At 42.1% G+C, this 20,679-nt stretch overlaps 1 protein-coding gene across 2 annotated transcripts in view; it reads right to left on the minus strand.

The window, feature by feature from the left end:
- cdk18 (cyclin dependent kinase 18) overlaps positions 1 to 20,453 on the minus strand; it is a 28,748-nt gene extending 8,295 nt beyond the window's left edge. Inside the window, exons 1-10 of one of the 2 annotated variants that reach the window (XM_056273998.1) lie at positions 20,336 to 20,453; positions 14,032 to 14,046; positions 11,583 to 11,719; positions 10,459 to 10,590; positions 9,637 to 9,693; positions 5,264 to 5,378; positions 4,435 to 4,529; positions 4,269 to 4,331; positions 3,743 to 3,866; positions 3,228 to 3,348 (exon numbers count right to left, since the gene is read on the minus strand). In XM_056273998.1, coding sequence (XP_056129973.1) covers positions 3,228 to 3,348; positions 3,743 to 3,866; positions 4,269 to 4,331; positions 4,435 to 4,529; positions 5,264 to 5,378; positions 9,637 to 9,693; positions 10,459 to 10,590; positions 11,583 to 11,719; positions 14,032 to 14,046; positions 20,336 to 20,453 — 977 coding nt within the window. The remainder of the gene's footprint in view (positions 1 to 3,227; positions 3,349 to 3,742; positions 3,867 to 4,268; positions 4,332 to 4,434; positions 4,530 to 5,263; positions 5,379 to 9,636; positions 9,694 to 10,458; positions 10,591 to 11,582; positions 11,720 to 14,031; positions 14,047 to 20,335) is intronic. The other variant, XM_056273997.1, reaches the window with a different exon arrangement.
- Between the last annotated feature and the right edge of the window lie 226 nt (positions 20,454 to 20,679).

Below are 20,679 nucleotides of genomic sequence, written 5' to 3' on the forward strand. Positions count from 1 at the left end.
TAAGACATTGTTAATTTATCACTTAGTACTGGCACTGTTCCCAGCAGTTTTAAGACAGCTGTGGTTAAACATCTACTTAAAAATAAATGCACCTCGATCTAGGGCAGGGATAGGCAACATGGTCCAGAAATGTCTGGTGTGGGTGCAGGTCTTCGTTCCAACAAGCAGCTACACACCTGAGTCTACAAATCAAGGTCCTTAGCAAAGACGATTGGTTGACTAATAGAATCAGGTGTGTAACTGCTCGGTCGGAACAAAGACTATTGGTTGATCTGTAGAATCAGGTGTGTAACTGCTTGGTTGGAACAAAGACATGCACCCACACCAGACCTTTCTGGACCATGTTGCCTATCCCTGATCTAGGGTCTCTTAATAACTATCAACTAGTCTCTAATCATCCATTCTTTTCCAAAGTACTAGAGAGAGTTGTGTATCAACAATGTTCGACCATATAGAAAAAAAAACCTATCTATATCAGGGGTGGGCAATCTTATCCAGAAAGAGCCAGTGTGGGTGAAGGTTTTTGTTCCAACCAAGCAGTTACACACTTGATCCCACTAATCAACCAGAAGAGTCTTTGCTGAGGAATTTGATTAGGAGACACAGGTGTGTAATTGCTTGGTTGGAACAAAAACCTTCACCAACACTGGCCCTTTCTGGATAAGATTGCCCACCTTTGATCTATATGAACCTTTTCAATAGGCTTTCAGAGCATGTCACTCCACTGAAACTGCTCTGACCAGAGTGGTGAACGATCTTCTACTAGCTATCGACTCTGATTCCACTTCTGTGCTTCTACTACTGGACCTCAGTGCAGCCTTTGACACCACTGATCATTGTATACTATTAGACAGAATAAATTGTAATTTTGATGTCTCTGGCTTAGCTCTCTCTTGACTTAAGTCCTACTTATCTAGAAGAACACATTGTGTCTGCTATAATAATATTACATCAAAATTCTCTGATGTTAAATATGGTGTACCTCAGGGCTCAGTTCTTGGCCCTCTGCTTTTCTCTCTTTATATTTCACCTCTTGGCCAAATTATACGCAGTCATGGAATGAATTTCCTTTTCTATGCTGATGATACCCAGCTGTATGTGCCTATCATGGCTGATGATCCTACCCAAATGGCTAATTTAGAGGCCTGCTTAGCTGCTGTGTAAATTTGGATGTCACTAAATTTTCTGCTTTTAAATTTGGATAAAACAGAGATGCTGGTCATTGGCTCTGCTAGACACAGACACCAATTTGATTAACTAACAATAACAATCGACAACTCTGTGATTTCACAACATGTGGCAGCCAAAAATCTTGGGTGTTATGCTTGATTCTAGCCTTTCCTTTGATAAGCACATTAAAGAAATCCCCAAGACTGCCTTTTTTCCACTTATGTAACAAAAATAAAATTCAGTCTTTCCTGTCCATGGCTGACGCAGAGACTCTAATACATGCATGTTTAATCCAGAATTGATTATTGTAATGTGCTGTTTACAAGTCTGCCACATGCTAGTCCTAAAAGTCTTCAGATGGTTCAGAATGCTGCAGCTAGAATCCTAACTGAAACTAGAAAATTTGATCATATTACACTCATTCTTACCTCCCTTCATTGGCTTCCTATCCATATTAGATCAGACTTCAAAGTGATTCTGCTGACTTATAAAATCATAAATGGGCTTGCCCCATCTTACCTGTATGATCTCCTTGAACCATATATTCCATCTCAAGCTCTCCGCTCTCAAAATACAGGGCTCATGTGTGTGCCCAAAGTTAAAAAGAAGTCAGCTAGTGGCAGGGCCTTTTCCTATCAGGCCCTGCTCTTGTGGAATAACCTGCCTGCTGCCATCAGACAATCACAATCCGTTGAGTCCTTTAAATCCAGACTTAAAACTCATCTTTTTGCCTTAGCCTACAATTAGTTGCCTTTAATTTGAGTGCTTCACAACCTGTACTGCATGGCAGGTTGGTTTCTGTCTTAGTGAATTTACCAAGCACTGTTCTGCCGACGAGATAATATTGTATTGAGTATTGCAAACTGTTCTCGTCTCTTACATGTATTTTCTCTCTCTCTGAATGATGTCTTCTCCTTTCTCTTCTGTGTGTGAATGGTTTGTTGTGAGTCCCCCTTGTGTGTACTTGCAGTCTGTCCTTCTCCCAGGTCTCCAAGGTGATGGTGGTCATCACCTGAAGACTGCTGGTCCCCCCCCCCATCACATTTTCTTTTTATATATCTTATAAATCCATATAATTTTGTTATCATGTTTCAATGCTATATTCTACTCTCACTCAGACACATGACTAATGTGTGTTTTTTTTTTTTTGTCTACATGGTGATGCTGGTCATGTGGCTAAGGTCCTGGGCTAATCCGGTGGCATCTGGACACTGTTTGGCATCCTCCTCATCATATTCTTCATATATTTTATAATTCCATTATAATTCTGTTATCCTCTTTCAATGTTGTATTCTGTAAATTGTTTAAACACAACATCCATTACATGTTGTCCATCTCTGTTGCCCTCCCTGAGGTGTCTCCCTATTTTTTCTCCCTGTTAAAGGTTTTTTTTAGGGAGTTGTTCCTTATCCGATATGAGAGTCTGAGGTGTTGTGTTGCTGTAAAGCCCCCTGAGGCAAATTTGCAAATTTGCAATTTGTGATATCGGGCTATACAAATAAAATTGACCTGATATAGCCGTGCTCTCTGTTAGAAATGTTCATCGCCGTGTTGATAATGATGTTAAATTCGTCAAATGAAACGTCCCACTGAAGTTGGGGCTGATCTAATTCCTTTTACATCACAAAAACCTGCCATTTTAACAGGGGTGTGTAGACTTTTTATAGCCACTGAATTATACGTACAGCTGTTTTTCCAAAACACCACTATATATGTCACCCTTCTCTTCAAAAGAAATGCCTGACATACCAGAGAGTGAATGAAGATCTTCTGTGAAACACAATAGCTTTTTTCCACAGTGTCATACCATGTCAACAAAAACCGCAACTTTCTCATAAGTTTGACAAGAGTTGTGAGCCTTTTTCTCACTCCCCCATACTTGAAAAGGGCAACCCTTGAGCCTAAATGGAGTCTTCCTCATCTATGTGCAACTTTTATAGTATGGCTGGTTGAATATCAGGCTCCCTCAATAGCACAATGTAAGATGAAAGGTAAAGTCAGACAAAGCGTTTATCTTGAAGTTGGACTGTGTCATGGATCCATGACGTGTTACCTACCACATATCGATGGGTGTGGAGTACTCTGTGGAGCCCAGGAGCACATCAGGGGGTCGGTACCATAGTGTCACCACCTCGTTGGAGAAGGTCTTGGTGGGAACAGACTTGGCCCTTGCCAGACCTTGTCAACAAAATATGTTCAGGGCGAAGTTTGCGGGATGAAAGACGAATATTCTTATCACAGCAGTATCAAATCACCTCCTTGGTTTGTTTAAAGCTAGCTAGGAATATTCAGAGTATAACGGTGGGGTTATCTATCAATATTCAGCAGAAAAAAAAGATAAAACTCAAGAGAGGGGAATTGTTGCTAGGTTACAGTATGAAGGGTGTTTAAGTCATCGGGGACAGACGATCCACAAGGGGCAATAAAATAGAATAGGAATACAACCTTGGCAAGATGCATGCTATCATATTTCAGAGTATCCGTTTATGAAAGACCAACTGTGAATAACTGAGTTTTGTGTCTATGTGTCTGTGTACTGATACATCTCTGCAGTGCGTGTTTCTTTTCGTACCAAAGTCAGCCAGTTTGAGCTCTCCCTTGTCATTTATCAGAAGGTTTTGAGGCTTGAGGTCTCTGTGGAGGATCTTCCTCTTATGACAGTAGGACAGACCACGCAGCAACTGGAACATGAAGATCTGTAGATGGAAGTAGAATCAAAGAGATAAATGGAGAAATAATCCATCCATCCATCCATTGTGTGGTGGTTATGATGATGGTGTTCTATAGTGAATATATATATGAACACCTATATAAAAAACAACAAACTTAAGTTTAACTTAAAGTCCTTAGTTAACACAGCTGGATCTTCTGTACTTTAGAGAAATAGATACACACTTTAAATGATGATCTTATTCAAATTTTGTGTATAACGTTTCAGAATATGTAGTTTGTAATATCTGTTGTTGTCACGGTGTCAATATGTGTACAAAAAGATATGAACCAAATACAATTTTCTATATGTTTGATGGACATAGGGAATGGGGCATCTGACTTTTGATGGCTGACATGTGGAACTAATCTTGATTAATGGGACTTACCTTGATGTTGTGAATGCTCATTAGGTTGCCGCAGTTGTCCAAGTACTGCTTAAGGTCACTGTCCTAAGAGATGCAATCTTTAAGTGTTAACAGTCAGTTTCATGCGTATTCCTCTCATGTAATCAAACTTCACACTTGTCAGCAGCACGTGTATGGATCCACTTACCAAGTACTCAAACACCAGAGTGAGGGAGCGGTCCGTGTGGATGATATCATGCAGCGTGACAATGTTTGCATGTTTCAGGTTTTTAAGTAGAGACACTATGTTGACAGAGAGAGAAAGACTGAATTATAGGATTGCCCAGCAGGGTGTTCCCACAGTCAGCATTACCACTTGCAACGGGAGTTTTATTTTATCAAAATACCACACTGAGCTAAGCGATCAAGTTTTAGGGCCTGAAGTCTGTGGCCAACACAGCCTTAGACTGCTTTATCCTAAAAATTTTTTTTAAAAATGACTGCAACTGACTAAATGTAAAAAAAAAACTTAAAATGCATTAAAGAACACACTTTTTAAACCACCAAATAACTGTAAACTAAATCATGAAATCAACTTTTGCACACATATTGTCACTTTCTCACTATTTCCCTGCAGGCCTTCATCATCATATTCACATTCATCTCCCTCATTGTCCTATTCATACACAAATTTAGAGTAGTTGTTTTTTGTTTTGGAAAATCTAAGACACAAAATGTTTTTTGAGCAGCTTTCCATCACCTCGTTCACTGTAAATGTGCCTACAACTGTCTTCACCGGGGATTTTCTCTTTTAGCTAATGAATAACGACGTGCCGTCTCCTAAAGGATGTCTACTGGGTCACTCATTGGACATCAGCTCGAACTCAACTGCACTTTGTTACTACATTTTCCAACGAACATCCATTTCCTCTGATGCGATAGCCATTCTTGTCACACTGTTCAGTGAGCAGGTGAGTAAATCCCATGTGTGAAAATAGAGGTTTGATACATGCAACTGTGTGTATTCTTTTGTGTACCCTCTCTGATAGCCGTGCAAGGTGCTCCCTCCTCGTGCTCCAGCCGGATTTCCTTCAGAGCCACCAGGTTTTCTGTTAGTTTGCTCCGCCCCTTAAACACTGTGGCATATGTCCCCTACACACACACACACACACACACACACACACACACACACGTTAATATTTCTGTATACACGTAGTTTAATCTTTCTGTATACATGTAGTTTATGTAAAAAGCCACTCCTTTAATAGTCATCATCTCCTCTGCCACTGGTGCTAAACCTTGTGTCTAAAACTAATTCAGGCAATCAATTTCATGACTCATTCAGTCCCTAAAGACTATGGCCCAATCCCGATTCTCCCCCTTAGCCCTGCTACTTGCCCCCCCCCCATTTTGCACACGGCCGCATAGGGTAGGGTGTCCAGTTTCTTCTGGGAATCGAGGAGAAGTGGTCATCTAGCTCTCCAAATGGCCCTCTGAACGGAGCATTTTCAGATGCAGACTCCCAGTGGAGTGGTACAAGAAAATTCCCAGAATGCCTTGTGAACTGAGGCAGCGTAACACAGAACATGGTTACCGATGTGGGGAAAGAAACCCATAAATATGTATATCTTTGCAAATAATCATGCAATTTAAAAAAAATCCACTGGAATATATTACTTTAATGTAGATGCAAAGCAATATCAGGGTTCTTACACTTTTTCACCAATGATTTTCCATGACTTCTCCATGACTTCTCCAAAACCTTTTACTGAATTTCCATGACCCAAAGAAATTATTTTATCTCAATGGGACCACCGAAAACTAATTATCGTAACACTAAGTAAAATTAGGTTTACATCTGAAATGTATGGTGCCTCTCTAAAACAAAAAAAACACCAGACAGGCACACTTAGATACATTTTCTCATATATTAATTCCAACGGTTTAACATTTTTGTCAATGTCTCAAAAGACAAAAATGCCATCACATTTTCTGTCAGAGATAAACAGAGAGAAATAGTGCATTGGGGTAGGAATGCCAGTGCTAACTACTGATTACTCAGTAATCAGTACATGAGTTGTCAATATAAAAAAAGACATAACATAAATAAATTAAATAAATCTTCCAAAATTAACTTCCACTCCTAAAACTAGAGACGGAATATGCAAAGTCTGGAACTCAATGTGTAGTCTTTAGTCTTTACTTCTGCTCCATCCCACAGCCTCACATGTAAATCCATTTGTTTGGACTGCAAATGGTGGTTTAGGCTTTCGTCAAACAGCACTACATATGCAATTTGTTGGGACACTTCTGACAGTAAGAGTCTTTTAAAGTGCGGCGGAGCAAGCCCAAAAGTACAGACATAGGCACACTTGTTCTCACCACAGGTAAATTTCGCTGCAATCTGGCTGTCCGGGAACATGGCGGCCAAAACACGGGTCGTGTCCTCGGGTGACTTGAATGAGTAGTGTGAATTCATGATTTTTAGTGCCCACAGTATCTCCGCTTTGAGGACTTAATTTTTTGCAGAAACGTCCAAAGATGTCTGCTTTGTTGCTGTGGAAACTGTAGTAGTGTTGCTGGATGTCCTCACAGTGTCCGCGTTCATAAACTCACCTATGGGTATTGTGCTGCTAGCAACTGCGGCTACAGTCTCGTGCTTTTCCCCCTTCAAGAGGCTAACGAGCGCTGCCTTGCCCATATTCGAAATGTCAAATGTTTTACAGCACAGTTTGCATTTAGCACGTCTTGGGTCAGTGTCTTTTGCCAGCCATAATCCCTGGCATTTTGTCGAAATCGTCCGTTTGCTAGCAGAAGCAACTGCAGGCTAGTGGGTGTGCCTGCAGTTCCTAGACGCTTGCACGCCGCATGCCCAGTAACAGACTGAGCCAGACTGAAGAAACTTTTCACACCAACAAAATATCACGACGGTCCGTGGCAATTTACATTTTATTATGACACATCGATTTTGTTTGGATTAATTGATGAAACTTTAGATATATTTCCATTACTTTTCCAAAACTTCTGAAAAAATATTATTTTCCATAACTTTTCCAGGGCCTGGAAATTGCATTTTAAAATTCCATGACTTTTCCAGGTTTTTCATGACCGTACGAACCCTGCAATATGTAGTTGGGTTGTTATAACAAGCATTTAGGAAAAATCACTATTCATGATTTCAATAGAACCTTTTGTAAATGATGATTTGTGACTACAGCTATTTCCATGTCCTGTGGTTGAAGCTTGAAAAGTGGTCAAGCAGCAATTTTCTGCATTTCCCCTGCTCATCTAATATCAGTGCAGGGCAGAAATTTCTATGGGCAGGACTACACTGAAATAGGCAATGTGTGATGCTTGCCGGCTATTGTCAATAGATTAATCTGTCTTGTTCTGTCCTGCAAATTTGGCCAGATTTGTCACTATAATAGCTGATAATGATAGCAAGCAACAGGCTTTAATATAAAATGTATGGTACGATAATGTTATAACCATGTTGTAACATTACAGGGACTCCTGAGCAAACCAGGCAACAAATGAAATTTTGAGCAGCAGACATAACAATGATGGTGATGATGTAACGAGTGGTGTACCATTTCCTAGGTTTCAAACCCTACCCCTTGTAGCTTTGTTCTGAAGGGCCACGACCCAGTAGAGGGCACTCCAAAACCAGGGGTAGGGCGTGGGGGGGGGATTGGGCCTATGAATGCTTTCAGATGAATAAAATGGTAGGGGTTAGTTATCTCTATATCATGGATATTGGACCATGTAATCAACGCTGTCTTGGTAAAAGGGATCTTTATCCAAGGAGCTTTGCAGCATTATTATACAACTCGTTCAACATGTGCAAGTGTAAATTTAGCATAATGAGCGAGGGTTGACACATCGGTATACATCTACAGGCTAATTTATGGATCGAGTCTAAATCCATGTTGTGTGTGCTAATACTTATTTTGACAGATTCCAAGATCCCCAGAGAGGGTAGACTCTGACCTCTGTAAGTTCAAATGAAAACTAAATGTGGTCAATATATACACTAAACTTTAAAACAGGGGTCAGCAACCTTTTGGATGTCCCGTGCCACTTCACAAAGTTTAAAAAAAATATAATCACAGACCCGAATACCAGTTCATTTTCACAATGAGAATTTATCCATTTATTTATTTACTGCTACTGCCTGTCTCCCCGTCTGGATTCCGCATGCCAAAAGATCTACGCTCCACACACACACACACATTTGTGCAAATGTATGAAAATTATTAGGATACAAAAGAAAATTAATTTAATCTTACCAATTTAGTCTTACCAATTTCTTTGTCGCAATATCTGGTAACCACTGCTAGACTTAACGTCATTTACATCCAAACTCGTCAAGAGCTACACTGAATAACGATGCATCTTTCAATGCAATGCAAGAGTTTGCTGGTGCCTTACGTTACGAACCATGTCTGCGATGCGTCTCTCTACAGTTTTCGCAGAAACGGGAATTTATTTGATCCTGTTGCTCATCGTGTCTTTGTTTGGTAACCCACTAAATATGACCTGCGAACTGCTGAGTAAAGCCTCCTTTATATCTCCATCGGCGAATGGCGTCACGTGTTAAGCAATGCACTGTGTGGCTTTATAGCTGCCCTCTGTAGCTTGGGTTTTGGGTGGCACACCGGGTTGTAAACATGCTGCTTTGCTTCCCGTACTGGGCCACTGCCCTCTGGACTGATTCAGTTTATCAGCCTTATCTTTTAAGCTTTTCTCGTGCCTTGTTTCAGAATGACTTTTCACACTTGAAGTTCGATACACAACATGTTCGCAGCAGAGTGCACACAACTCGGTCCTGTCGTGAAATAAACCGGAATTCGTTTGGCCAAGACAGCTGAAAGAGGCGAATATTAGACAACCTACTTTTATTTTGCCTCCGCCATTGTTCGCTGTTCTTGACAAAGAAAAACAGAAAGCTAGCTAGCTATGCTACATTTTAACGCTGCGCTCTGGGCAGATCAGAGGGAGGGGGAGGAGGGGGATGTGCGCTCTCTTGCGATCAATAACAATGGCGTATATTGAGACTAATTAATTATTTCAGTATTATTTTAAACCAAATTGTTCATTTAGTTCACCATTAAGCTATATTTTCCATTAAACATATGTTTCATAAAAACAGGACATGAAAAACATTGTTTTTAATTGAATTGCTTCGCGTGCCCATGTTAATGGCCTCACGTGCGACGGTGGGCACGGGTGCCATAGGTTGCCGACCTACTCCAGCTGTAATTCAAAGATTGGTGGTTGTAAAATGTGTTGTAGCTGTACACATAACACTGAACTACCATAACCTGCATGGAGTAATATGCTATCGATCGACCATCTGGAAAAGAGATGAATTTAAAGTTGTAAGGCTGTGAAACTGCTAGACACCTACCTCACCCAGTTTGCCCAATTTCACGTAGGTCTCCAGTTTTCCAAAGCCTATGTCAGACTGGAGTCGAAAAGAAAGAGATTGGAATCTAATCAACTGGATTTATCATTATGTTATATGACTGAGCATTATGTTGAAATATTCCCTCTGCAGCACTTAGGATAGGATAAATCACAATACTGATCAACATACACCCATAAGCTTTACCAAACGTAAGGTGTTTGTGTGAATTAAGGCTATTCTAAGGTTGACTCAGACAAATTCAAACACCATATTGTAATTGGACTTGCAACAAACTGACATTAACTTGATTGCAAAATGACAAAAAAACCAAAACAAAACAAGTCCTCAAATGAAAATTCATAAAAATAGAATTTCTTCATCAATGATCACAAGACCTGCTGTATTAACTATGGCAGGTTGTTGCAAGGTATTGAGGCCTGGACAATATCTTCCGTCTATAATCTAGCCTATTAAAAGCAGTCAAAAGTTTGCAGAGCTCAGAATGTTCTTTTGTCGATGAGCTGTGTAAACACAGCTGCAGCCCATTTATTTGTTTGAATATTAATTAATATACTCATATTTGTATGAGTAACTACGCCTTAAAATTGATGTCAAGATCAGCTGGGAGCCGATGCAGTTTAGCTAGAATGGGACTGATGTGAACAGAAACACTTCGATGTGAGATGAAACAGGGAGTTCTTGGAGAGTTTTTAAAGTCCATAATATAAGCTAGGGTCTTGTCATGGGATGGGAGAAACACGGATCATAAAATATTTATGTTGAATTATGTAAGAGTTGGAGTGTGGTTTGTAGGTTGCTGACCAGTGAGGCGCGTCGAGACATGCGACTGAGAGGCTTGCAGGGCGGTGAGTTTTCATTCTCCAGCTGCAGTTTCTTGAGGAACTCTGGAGGCAGGCGGATGTCCATTGGCAGAGACATGCGTTTGCTGACATCCTGCAGGCAACCAACAGTCAATGTAAAGGCAAGATTCTACTACCAATTCAACTAATAATACATAGTTAGTGCAATGGCACCAAATCATAGAACATATATCAAGGAAAATAACATGTCCTTGGTTGTACAGAGTTTTTAGGACTGGAATATCTGAGGGATTTCTCATTGGGATCTCAACATTGTTTGGTGTTGTGCTCAAATGTGCTGAACGGCATCAATATTTTGATGTTTGTGCTGTTCTGCAACGTCCTCCTCTTCCTTTGAGCTAGCTGTATGTGAGGGCAGTATGTTCATAAAAGGTCTCTGCACCAATGTCATCAAGCCATATTCCTGTTATGTATTGAACTTGTTGACTCTAATTCTCATTGCATAAACCCAATGGCCTAGTAAGGTCTTGACAATGGACAGCTCTGTCCTCATAGCCCCATGTTTTTCCTGAATGACTCGGCAACACTTCCCCCTTATGATTGATCCACTTGTCTTGTCTGGCGTGGACCACATGGTGTATAAGAGTCACAGTGATTCACTCGTTCCACAGGGACTCGAGAAGGTGGAACAGTGAATGCACTCAAACTGCAAATGAAAAAGCCTGGTGATGGAGGGAGGGAGAAAACGGGGGGGGGGGGGCAAGGCGACGGAAAGCCTCCAGAGTGACTCAAATCATTCAGATGGCGGAGGTGGAAATGGAAAGTTGAAGTTGGTGAGTATATATATATTAGACAATATCCTAACAGTGCCAATGCCAACTAGGTGATGTACCTTTTTCTTTTTTAGATCTCACGTCATTGTCAAAACCAGTGAATATTTGGAATTAGAATCTCACTTGAGTCTAGCTCTGGGCACCTTTTCCACTTCTTAACTTCAGGGGCCCTGTTATGTAAATTGATGTTTTGTTTGCACTAAGACTGGTAACAAAAACTTGACATTTGTAAGTGGTTGCTCTTTATCCAATATCCAACCTATTGACCCGAGACTCTCTATTGCCCCCTCACCTCCATGGAGAAGCGTCTGTGCTGGGCCTTGTTGCGGTAGTGAAGCTGAGAGGGCGACTGGTCTCCTGGTGTGGCTGGCTCAGGGCTCACTGGACTGACATCCTCAGACTGGGGAACTAGACTGTCTGGAGCCAGGCCTTAAGATCACAGGATTTATCTTTTGTCAGTTTGGATGCCTTAAACACAGAGCATTTTAGTTACACATACATGTTATGCTACACTAATATACAAAGAAATGTCATCTCGCACTCCCTTCTTTTTCATTCTCCGTACATAAACTCTTTTTTATACATGCGAAGACCTTCATTTGCTACATTAAGTCCTAGCAGGATGAACACACACACACACACACACGCGCACACACACACACACACACACACACACACACACACACACACACACACACACACACACACACACACAATGCAGAAGGGCCCCAAACAGAGAAAAACATTGTAGTCAGCTCACTGCTAACTGCTGCAGCCAAACAGAAAATGTTCTCCTTGCTTATTTTTTCCCTGCTTCAGCTCATCGTGGCTACTCAGGGGATTAGTTATGCCTGCTGAAGTGTGGACAATGAGTCTGTGAACACACAATTAGTCTATGAACAGCACAGCAATGTCTCAATCAGGGCAAGGGCCTAGCCAAGGCTATGAGACCGCATGGGAGAATAAAGTGGACTTAAATAAAGTGGACTTGAATGTTGGTGTTGCATGTTGTCCTGTTGTGTTTGATGGTGTACCGTTTAAGCTGTGGTGGTTTGATTGCCCGTTTGAATGGAAAGACTTAAGTGGTGCACCGGTAGAGTGATTGTGGGCTTGAAGTGGACCCCTGCCTTTGTTTTATCAGCAGCTCCCAGTGTGTGTGTGTGTGCGTGTGTGTGTGTGTGTTTCACCCCTTCTCTGAAGTGAGCTCTTAAACTCCTGGTTTCCATGGGGACTACAGCTAATGGGGGTAATTAGCCTGCTATCCTAAGTATTGGTGGTTGCACACCTCTTTCGCTCACAATAAACGCCCAACCCACTTGGCACACGCACACACACGCACACAAACATATATACATACATATACAGTCATTAATATACATTCTAAGGACCTATGACCCCTCTCTTATCTCTCTTATTACAGGATATTCAATACTGTTGTGTCTCTGAAGCACAAAGGTGATCTCACTCACTCACTCACACACACACACACACACACACACACACACACACACACACACACACACACACACACACACACACACACACACACACACACACACACACACACACACACACACACACACACACACAGTGAAACACCCTTGGGTGTATGACCAGTAAACGTAGTGAGCTGTAGATTTTACAGTGTGGCAACCAAAGGATGAGGCAAGAAGACAGACTGAGAGAGATGCTGCAGATCCTCCTACTCTGCAAAAGACTGGTCATAGTTAAACATCACAGTGGACTTTACAGAGAAAGTGAGAGGCGGATAAGAAACCACTTTCTGGGAGTTACTAAAGCAGCCAACAAGGGGGACAGAGAGGTGCGACAACCTGTTTGATCATCGCTGGAACATCGCAGCTGCAGTGTTCCTTTGATCACGCAATGTTACACCGAGTCATCAAATAAAAGCCACACTTGCAATCAGGCATCCTCATATCCACACACATAGATGCAGACACACTCTATCTGTGACATAATGTGAATAAAATAAGTTAAGGAATGAAAACTGCTAGATAGTCTGTTTGGAAAAGGGCAATTCAATAAAGAATCATTTTGTGTTACCATCCAATGCAACCTGGGAGAGAGCATAACAGAGAGAGAGTGGTAGAGCGAGTGAGCGACAGAGAGGGAGAGAGAGCGATGAAGAAAGGTATGTGCTGTAGCTGACATTTCTCTTGGTGTCATGGTAAATTCCCTCTTATTCCTTCACAAGTTGCCCTTGGATAGTGCATACAGCTAGATCTTTTTTTGTTTTTTTGTGTGGTTGTAATGGCAAGAGATCCTCACCACAGGATGTAGGCATTGTGGTGGTTTTTGAGATTAATTTAAATATTGCATTCGTATTTTCGTGTTGCACTGTCAGGCAATGATTAAAATGAGCTTTAATTGACTGATATGTTAGAGGTAAACAAGCACATTACTTAATATACAATAGTAGCAACTAGACAAGCAGAATTAATACACATGCACATGTACGCACACACGCACACACACATGTGGTAGTGTTATTGTTTTGGCTTGTGCAAGTCTAAATTTGATATAAGTTGTCTCATCTCACTTGATTAGCATTACTAAAGCATTACTCTCTCTCTCTGTCTCTCTCTCTCTGTCTCTCTCTCTCTCTCTCTCTCTCTCTCTCTCTCTCTCTCTCTCTCTCTATATATATATATATATATATATATATACACATATGTGTGTGTGTGTGTGTGTCTGTGCAGCAGAGCTTGTCATACACACACTTGCATGTATGACAGCTAATACATTCACCTAGTGAGATGAAACTGATCCACTTTCTCCGCCCTTGAAGGCGCATTCAGATGATAAGAAATTTGCTCTTTGCTCACAGCAAGGTAGGGCATGCAGGGGTGAGCAATCTTATCCAGAAAGGGCTGGTGTGGGTGCAGGTCTTTGTTCCAACCAAGCAGTTACACACCTGTGTCTCCTAATCAAGTTCCTCAGCAAAGACTTTACTTGTTGATTAGTGGGATTGGGTGTGTAACTGCTTGGTTGGAACAAAAACCTGCACCCACATTGGCCCTTTCTGGATAAGATTGCCCACAGTGCAGACACTTGGTGCAGAGGCAACGCGCAGCACAGATATATGTCAGCAAAGCTAAGCTAACTTTAGCATTGGATTTAGCGAAGTAAACTATATGCCTATTGCCAAACCTGGACGCCCCATCTGACTGGTGATATTTCGCCATGCATTACTTTTCCTCAAGTCTGCGAGGGCGTGAGACTGCAAGGCTATGAAAGCTACTGATAAGAGAGGCCTCAAGTCTGTTTCGCTCGTTGCTGTGGAAATGTTTGAGCGATAACAGAGCGTTTTCAGATTTAGACTCTAAATGAAGTGGTAGAAGAATTCCCAGAATGCTTTGCGAACTTAGGCAGCATGACATGGAACATGGTCACCGGTGTGGGGAAAGAAGCCCATAAATGTGTATATTTTCACAAATAATCAAGCAAAATTTTTAAAATCCGTTGAAATATCTTAGTTTTATGTGGATGCAAAGGAATATGTAATTGGATTGTTATAACAAGCATTTCCGGCTTGGTCTCAACCAGGTTGCTACACCATAGACATCTCAAACAATATCAATTTTGCATTAAAAATGACACAATTGACCGAATGACACTTAATGACAACAGTCATAAACATTCTCATTTATGCTAGTGGACCACATCACTTGGTCTTATCACCACATCATTTGGACCACATCCCCTGGCCTGGCTTTCACTGCAAGTCCCTAGAGTTTGTACTGAGCTTGGAAGATCTTCTTTTGGTTTCCTTGGTCTGAACACCTGGAACTCTTTTTTTCCCCCTCCCCTTTTTCTCCCCAGTTGTATCCGGCCAATTACCCCACTCTTCCGAGCCATCCCGATCATTGCTCCACTCCCTCTGCCGAGCCAGGGAAGGCTGCAGATGACCACATGCTTCCTCCGACACATGTGGAGTCACTAGCCGCTTCTTTTCAACTGACAGTGAGTTTCATAAGGGGGACGTAGCGCGTGGGAGGATCATGCTATTCCCCTCAGTTCCCCCTCCTCCCTCAACAGGCATCCCGACCAACCACAGGAGGCGCTAGGTGGTGCAGCCACCAGGACACATACCCACATCCGGCTTCCCACCCGCAGACACGGCCAATTGTGCCTGTAGGGATGCCCAATCAAGCTGGAGGTAACACGGGGATTCGAACTGGCGATCCCCATGTTGGTAGGCAATGGAATAGACTGCTATACTACCCGGATGCCGCCACCTGGAACTCTTTACAATGCACCCTAAAAATTAATACTTTGGCAACCCTTGGTTAATTTAAATCTATAATTACAAACCATTAAGCTTGTTTCCATCCATCCATTATCCGAACCACTTATCCTGCTCTCAGGGTCACGGGTTAAACTTGTTCGTACCCTCTTAAATTGATGTTTTTTGTATCTTGTATCTGTACTTACATACTTGTTTAATTGATTGTATTCTTTTATCTTCCATCTGGTAAGTCCCCAGCTTTATTGCTGCTAGATCTGTCAGCTGCCTTTGACATGGTTAACCACCAAATCCTCCTCTCCACAATCACTGAGCTTGGTATCTCAGAATCTGCCCTCCGCTGGTTCATGTCCTACCTCTCAGGGAGATCTTTTAGAATATCCTGGAGGGGAGAAGTGTCCAAACTGCATGGCTTATCCACAGGGGTGCCTCAAGGGTCAGTGCTTGGTCCCCTTCTCTTCTCAATATACACCATCTCACTTGGTGCAATCATCTGCTTCCATGGTTTCTCATAACCATTGCTATGCTGATGATACCCATCTCTTCCTATCATTCCCGCCAGATGACCTCACAGTTTTGGCATGGATATCATCATGCCTTGCTGATATCTCTGCATGGATGAAAGAATGCCACCGCCAGCTTAACCTATCTAAGACTGAGCTCCTTATCCCAGCCAGTCCATCCATACAACAACAGATCATTATCCAGCTCGGATCAACCCAATTCATGCCCACAAAGTCTGCCTGAAACCTGAGTGTCATGATTGATGACCAACTAACCTTTAAGGTTCACGTGGCCTCAATTGCTAGGTTGTGCTGATTTGCCCTGTACAACATTAGGAAAATTAGACCTTACCTGTCTGAGCATGCAGCACAACTCCTGGTCCAGACTCTTGTAATATCACACATCGATTACCGCAACTCCTTACTGGCAGGTTTCCCTGCATGCACTTTCAAACTTCTGCAAATGACCTGGAATGCGGTGGTGTGTCTGGTCTTCAACCAACCCAAAACAGCACATCATTCCACTGTTCATATCCCTAAATTGGCTCCCAGTTGCCGCCTGCATCAAATTCAAAACCTTGATGCTCGTCTGTGAATGTTCTCATTCATCCAGGTCATGGTTATCCAAAGGAGTTGAATCAAGTACAACTGGACTTGGTATATATCTGTGAATTGATGCTCGTTTACAAAGCTGCAACTAAAATGTCTCCCGCCAACCTCAACTCCCTCATTCAGGTCTACACTCCCACTACTCCCTCCCACTACACTCTGCCAATGAAAAGTGCCTGGCTCTTCCGCCATGATGGGGCCCTAAGTCACTAGCCAGACTCTTCTCTTCTATAGTTCCCCGGTGGTAGAATGAGTTACCAAACTCCATTTGATCTGCTGATCCGCACTCCATCTTTAAGAAGATGCTAAAGACCCAGCTCTTTCACGAACACCTCCACACCTGATGGTATCAATAAAACTAAAAAAAAAAAAAAAACAAACTCTTCTATGCACCCTATGCATTGTCTTTGTGCACTGCCTGTTGACACCTATGTCCTATCAGACTTGAACATAGTTTTTTGGCACTTACTTGCCCTGTGTCTCCTGATTAGATCCTTGCTTGTGTTATATTAACTCTCAGATGTATGTTGCTTTGGATAAAAGTGTCTGCTAAATGACATTGTAACATTGTAACTATAACATCTTTTATTTTTGTATCTTTCTAAGTAACTTTTACTGCTACTCGATCATTGTAAATTAGGGCCAGACCTCAAAGATTTTTCAAGTTTAAATAAAGACAATAACTCATAAAGATCCCTTCATGTTGTGTGACACAGGGCAGCATGCTTCCTGGCAATTGTCAATAGATTAATCTGTCTTGTTCTGTCCTGCAAATTTGGTCAGATTTGTCACTATAATAGCTGATAATGATAGCAAGCAACAGGCTTTAATATAAAATGTGTAGTACTAGGGCGGCATGGCGGTGCAGTTGTTAGTGCGGTCGCTTCACAGCAAGAATGTCCTGGGTTCGATCCCTGGGGTAGTCCAACCTTGGGAGTCGTTCTGGGTCATCCTCTGTGTGGAGTTTGCATGTTCTCCCCATGTCTACGTGGGTTTCCTCTGGGTGCTTCGGCTTCCTTCCACAGTCCAAAGACATGTAGGTCAGATGAATCATGAATACTAAATTGTCCCTAGGTGTGTGTGTGTGTGTGTGAGAGAGAGAGAGAGAGCCCTATGATGGCCTGGTAGCTTGTCCAGGGTGTCTCCCCACCTGCCACCCAATGACTGCTGGGATAGGATCCAGCATCCCCATGACCCTGAGAGCAGAATAAGTGGTTTGGATAATGGATGACGGATGGATGTTAATGATAATGGATGGATGTTGTAATGTTGCAACCGTGTCCTCAGCAAATCAGGCAACTAATGAAATTCTGAGCAGCAGACATAACAATGATGGTGATGAAGTAATGAGTGGTGTCCCATTTCCTAGGTAAAGATTTCAAACCCTACCCCTTGTAGCTCTGTTCTGAAGGGCCACTACCCAGTAGAGGGCACTCCAAAAATAGGGGTAGCGCCGGTTGGGGGAAATAGGGATTGGACCTTGAATTCAGCCTTGCTTTGATCGCAGCACTCGCTGGCAATTTTGGGCAGTGCACTACACCAAGGGTAGCACTTCCGCCTAGTTGAGCACCACCGCTCTCCCCATAGGCAAACAATGGCACAGCCAGCGCAGAGCGGTTTTACCACTGATTATGTGTGAGCACCAGCTTTTCACAGGTTTGAGGAGACGCTATGACATTGGGGAGGGGGGGGGGTCCCAATCTGATAATGTTCACAGACTTCACCTTGCCTGAGGATGTTGTTTCTATTTTGGCAAGGTGTGCTTTAGTCTCTCCAGCCTCTCTTCTTTTGTCTCTGTCTTTATGGTCTACCCCTCTTTTCAGTTGGTAGTGATCTTTAGAACTGATCTTCAAATTCAACAAATTATAATGACATTACCATAAAAAAAAGAAAAAAGAAATTTGTAAATAATTTGTATTTTGTTTATTTTACAAGCAAAGTAAACCCAAAAACACTAGATAATGAAAGGAATGGGAACAACTTTGGAGTGTTGTGAGCAAATGCCAAGAAAAATGTCAAATGATGTCCTCCATCAAAACTGCAGTTATGGCTTGTGAATGACATGAGAGAACCGACATAACCCCTCGTGTATGTAAAAGATGGAAAGAGAGAAATGCAGAGGGTCTATGCACGGATTAAAAGGACGGTCACCATCAGACAGCTGCTGAATTTGGAACAAATGGTCTCTCTCTCTCTCTCTCGTTCTCCCTCTCTCACTACCTTGTTGACAATTTCCCTCCCACTGTCCACTAGCCATCTCATATATTCTCCCCCCACTCTCTCTTTCCCTTCTCCCAGCTGTTTTTTCTCTCTCATTCTCACTACCTTGTCGATCTCTTTCTCTGTGCCCTCGACTCATCTCATCTCACTTTTCTCCCTCGCTTCCCTTCCCTTTGCCCCCTCGTCTCTCTCTCTCTCTCTGCTGACCTTCAGAAGCAGACAGAGGGGCAGACAGGGGTACTCTGGGGGGTTAAACCACATAGCCAGCTGCTTCTCTCAGGCCGTATCACACTCTCACAACGCCATCGCTGCTTCTCATCCTCACATTCCCACAGCATAGACGACCCAGAAAAACTTTCGACGACAATGTAGAATGATTAAAAAATACAAAACTGTAAGAAATGCGATCCTGGTCATAATATGAGCAATGGTCCAGTATCTTATAATTACATTTTGGTGTTTTGTATCTGTCTACAACCTTCATGTAATTGCTCCATCTCATCCCCTCTCTTCCTGTTTTTTGTATGGTCGATCTTTCTGCACTGGAGCAGAAACATCACCGGTAATGAATTTTGAATATATTTCAGCTTCTTTGCATTACCCAGTTCTTTCCCCCCATGAACCCCTCCTCATTTCCCTTTGAAGGCAGCTTACGCCCCTGTGCACCAATGCCACAGACTGGTGGAGCCAGCTCTAGACGGAGAGCCCCGGTTAATCTCTGCAGGTCGGCGATCGACACGGAAGGAAGGCTTTTTGCCAAAAATGATTTTTAATTAGGTGATTAGTGATCTGCTAAAAGAAATGGGTTAATTATTCACCCAGCACTCAACAGATGGAGTGGAATAAAAGAGCACAGGGGTCAGGACTTGGCATTTTCCAAATTTAACTGTGTAAACTTGGTTATCAGGTAGTTAATTTAACCGCCAGGTTACCTGCACACAACCAAGTACTGCAATAATGGATTTATCCCCCTATGTCCAAAAGAAACAAACAGCATTAAACAAAGGAAATATATAGTCTATAGGAAATAGGGCTGTGACAGAAGTTACACTTCAGGAAATGAAATTCATGCAAACAAGTCTTTTACTACTACATGGGCCTCCATTACATTCTTCATAGACTTTGTCCTTGATTTCAATTAGAAATTAATCTAAAAGAACTGTAAAATATGATTCACATCATGAATGCTGCAAGATTAAACAACACATATCTTTGATGTATTCATACTGTCTGCACTGATATTTTTAAGCTTTTACTATACTTTAGGAAACTGGCAACAGCAAAAAAAATTGCGAATCATTGATTTTGACTTGGCTTTTGATAATTTTTTCTTTTTTTTGAGTTTTATAGTGATCCATGGTCTTTTAGTGACCTTTAAACAGGTACAATCAGTTCAGAGGGCTGAGACAGCATGCAGGGATAGAGGACAGAGGAGGGCTCTTTTACCCTGAGTGTGTCTGATGTTGAGCTGGTTAATCTGCTCTGTGAACTCGTTCTCTTCAATGGTCTCGGTGCGAGGAACGGATAGAGAGAAACGCCTCTTAAAGTTCTTCATCTTGTTCATGGTGCTGTGGAGCCAAGTCTGGCCAGAGAGAGAGAGAGAGAGAGAGAGAGAGAGAGAGAGAGAGAGAGAGAGAGAGAGAGAGAGAGAGGGAGAATCTAAGATATAGTCTTTCTAGAGGGCTTGTGGTCACATGTACATATGCATCTACATCTATATCTACATCTACATCCATCCACCTTTGTGTGCTTCACGTATAGCTGTATGGAAACAAGTACAGTCATCATGG

Source organism: Lampris incognitus, chromosome 2 (assembly GCF_029633865.1).
Source record: "Lampris incognitus isolate fLamInc1 chromosome 2, fLamInc1.hap2, whole genome shotgun sequence".
NCBI classification, from domain to species: domain Eukaryota; kingdom Metazoa; phylum Chordata; class Actinopteri; order Lampriformes; family Lampridae; genus Lampris; species Lampris incognitus.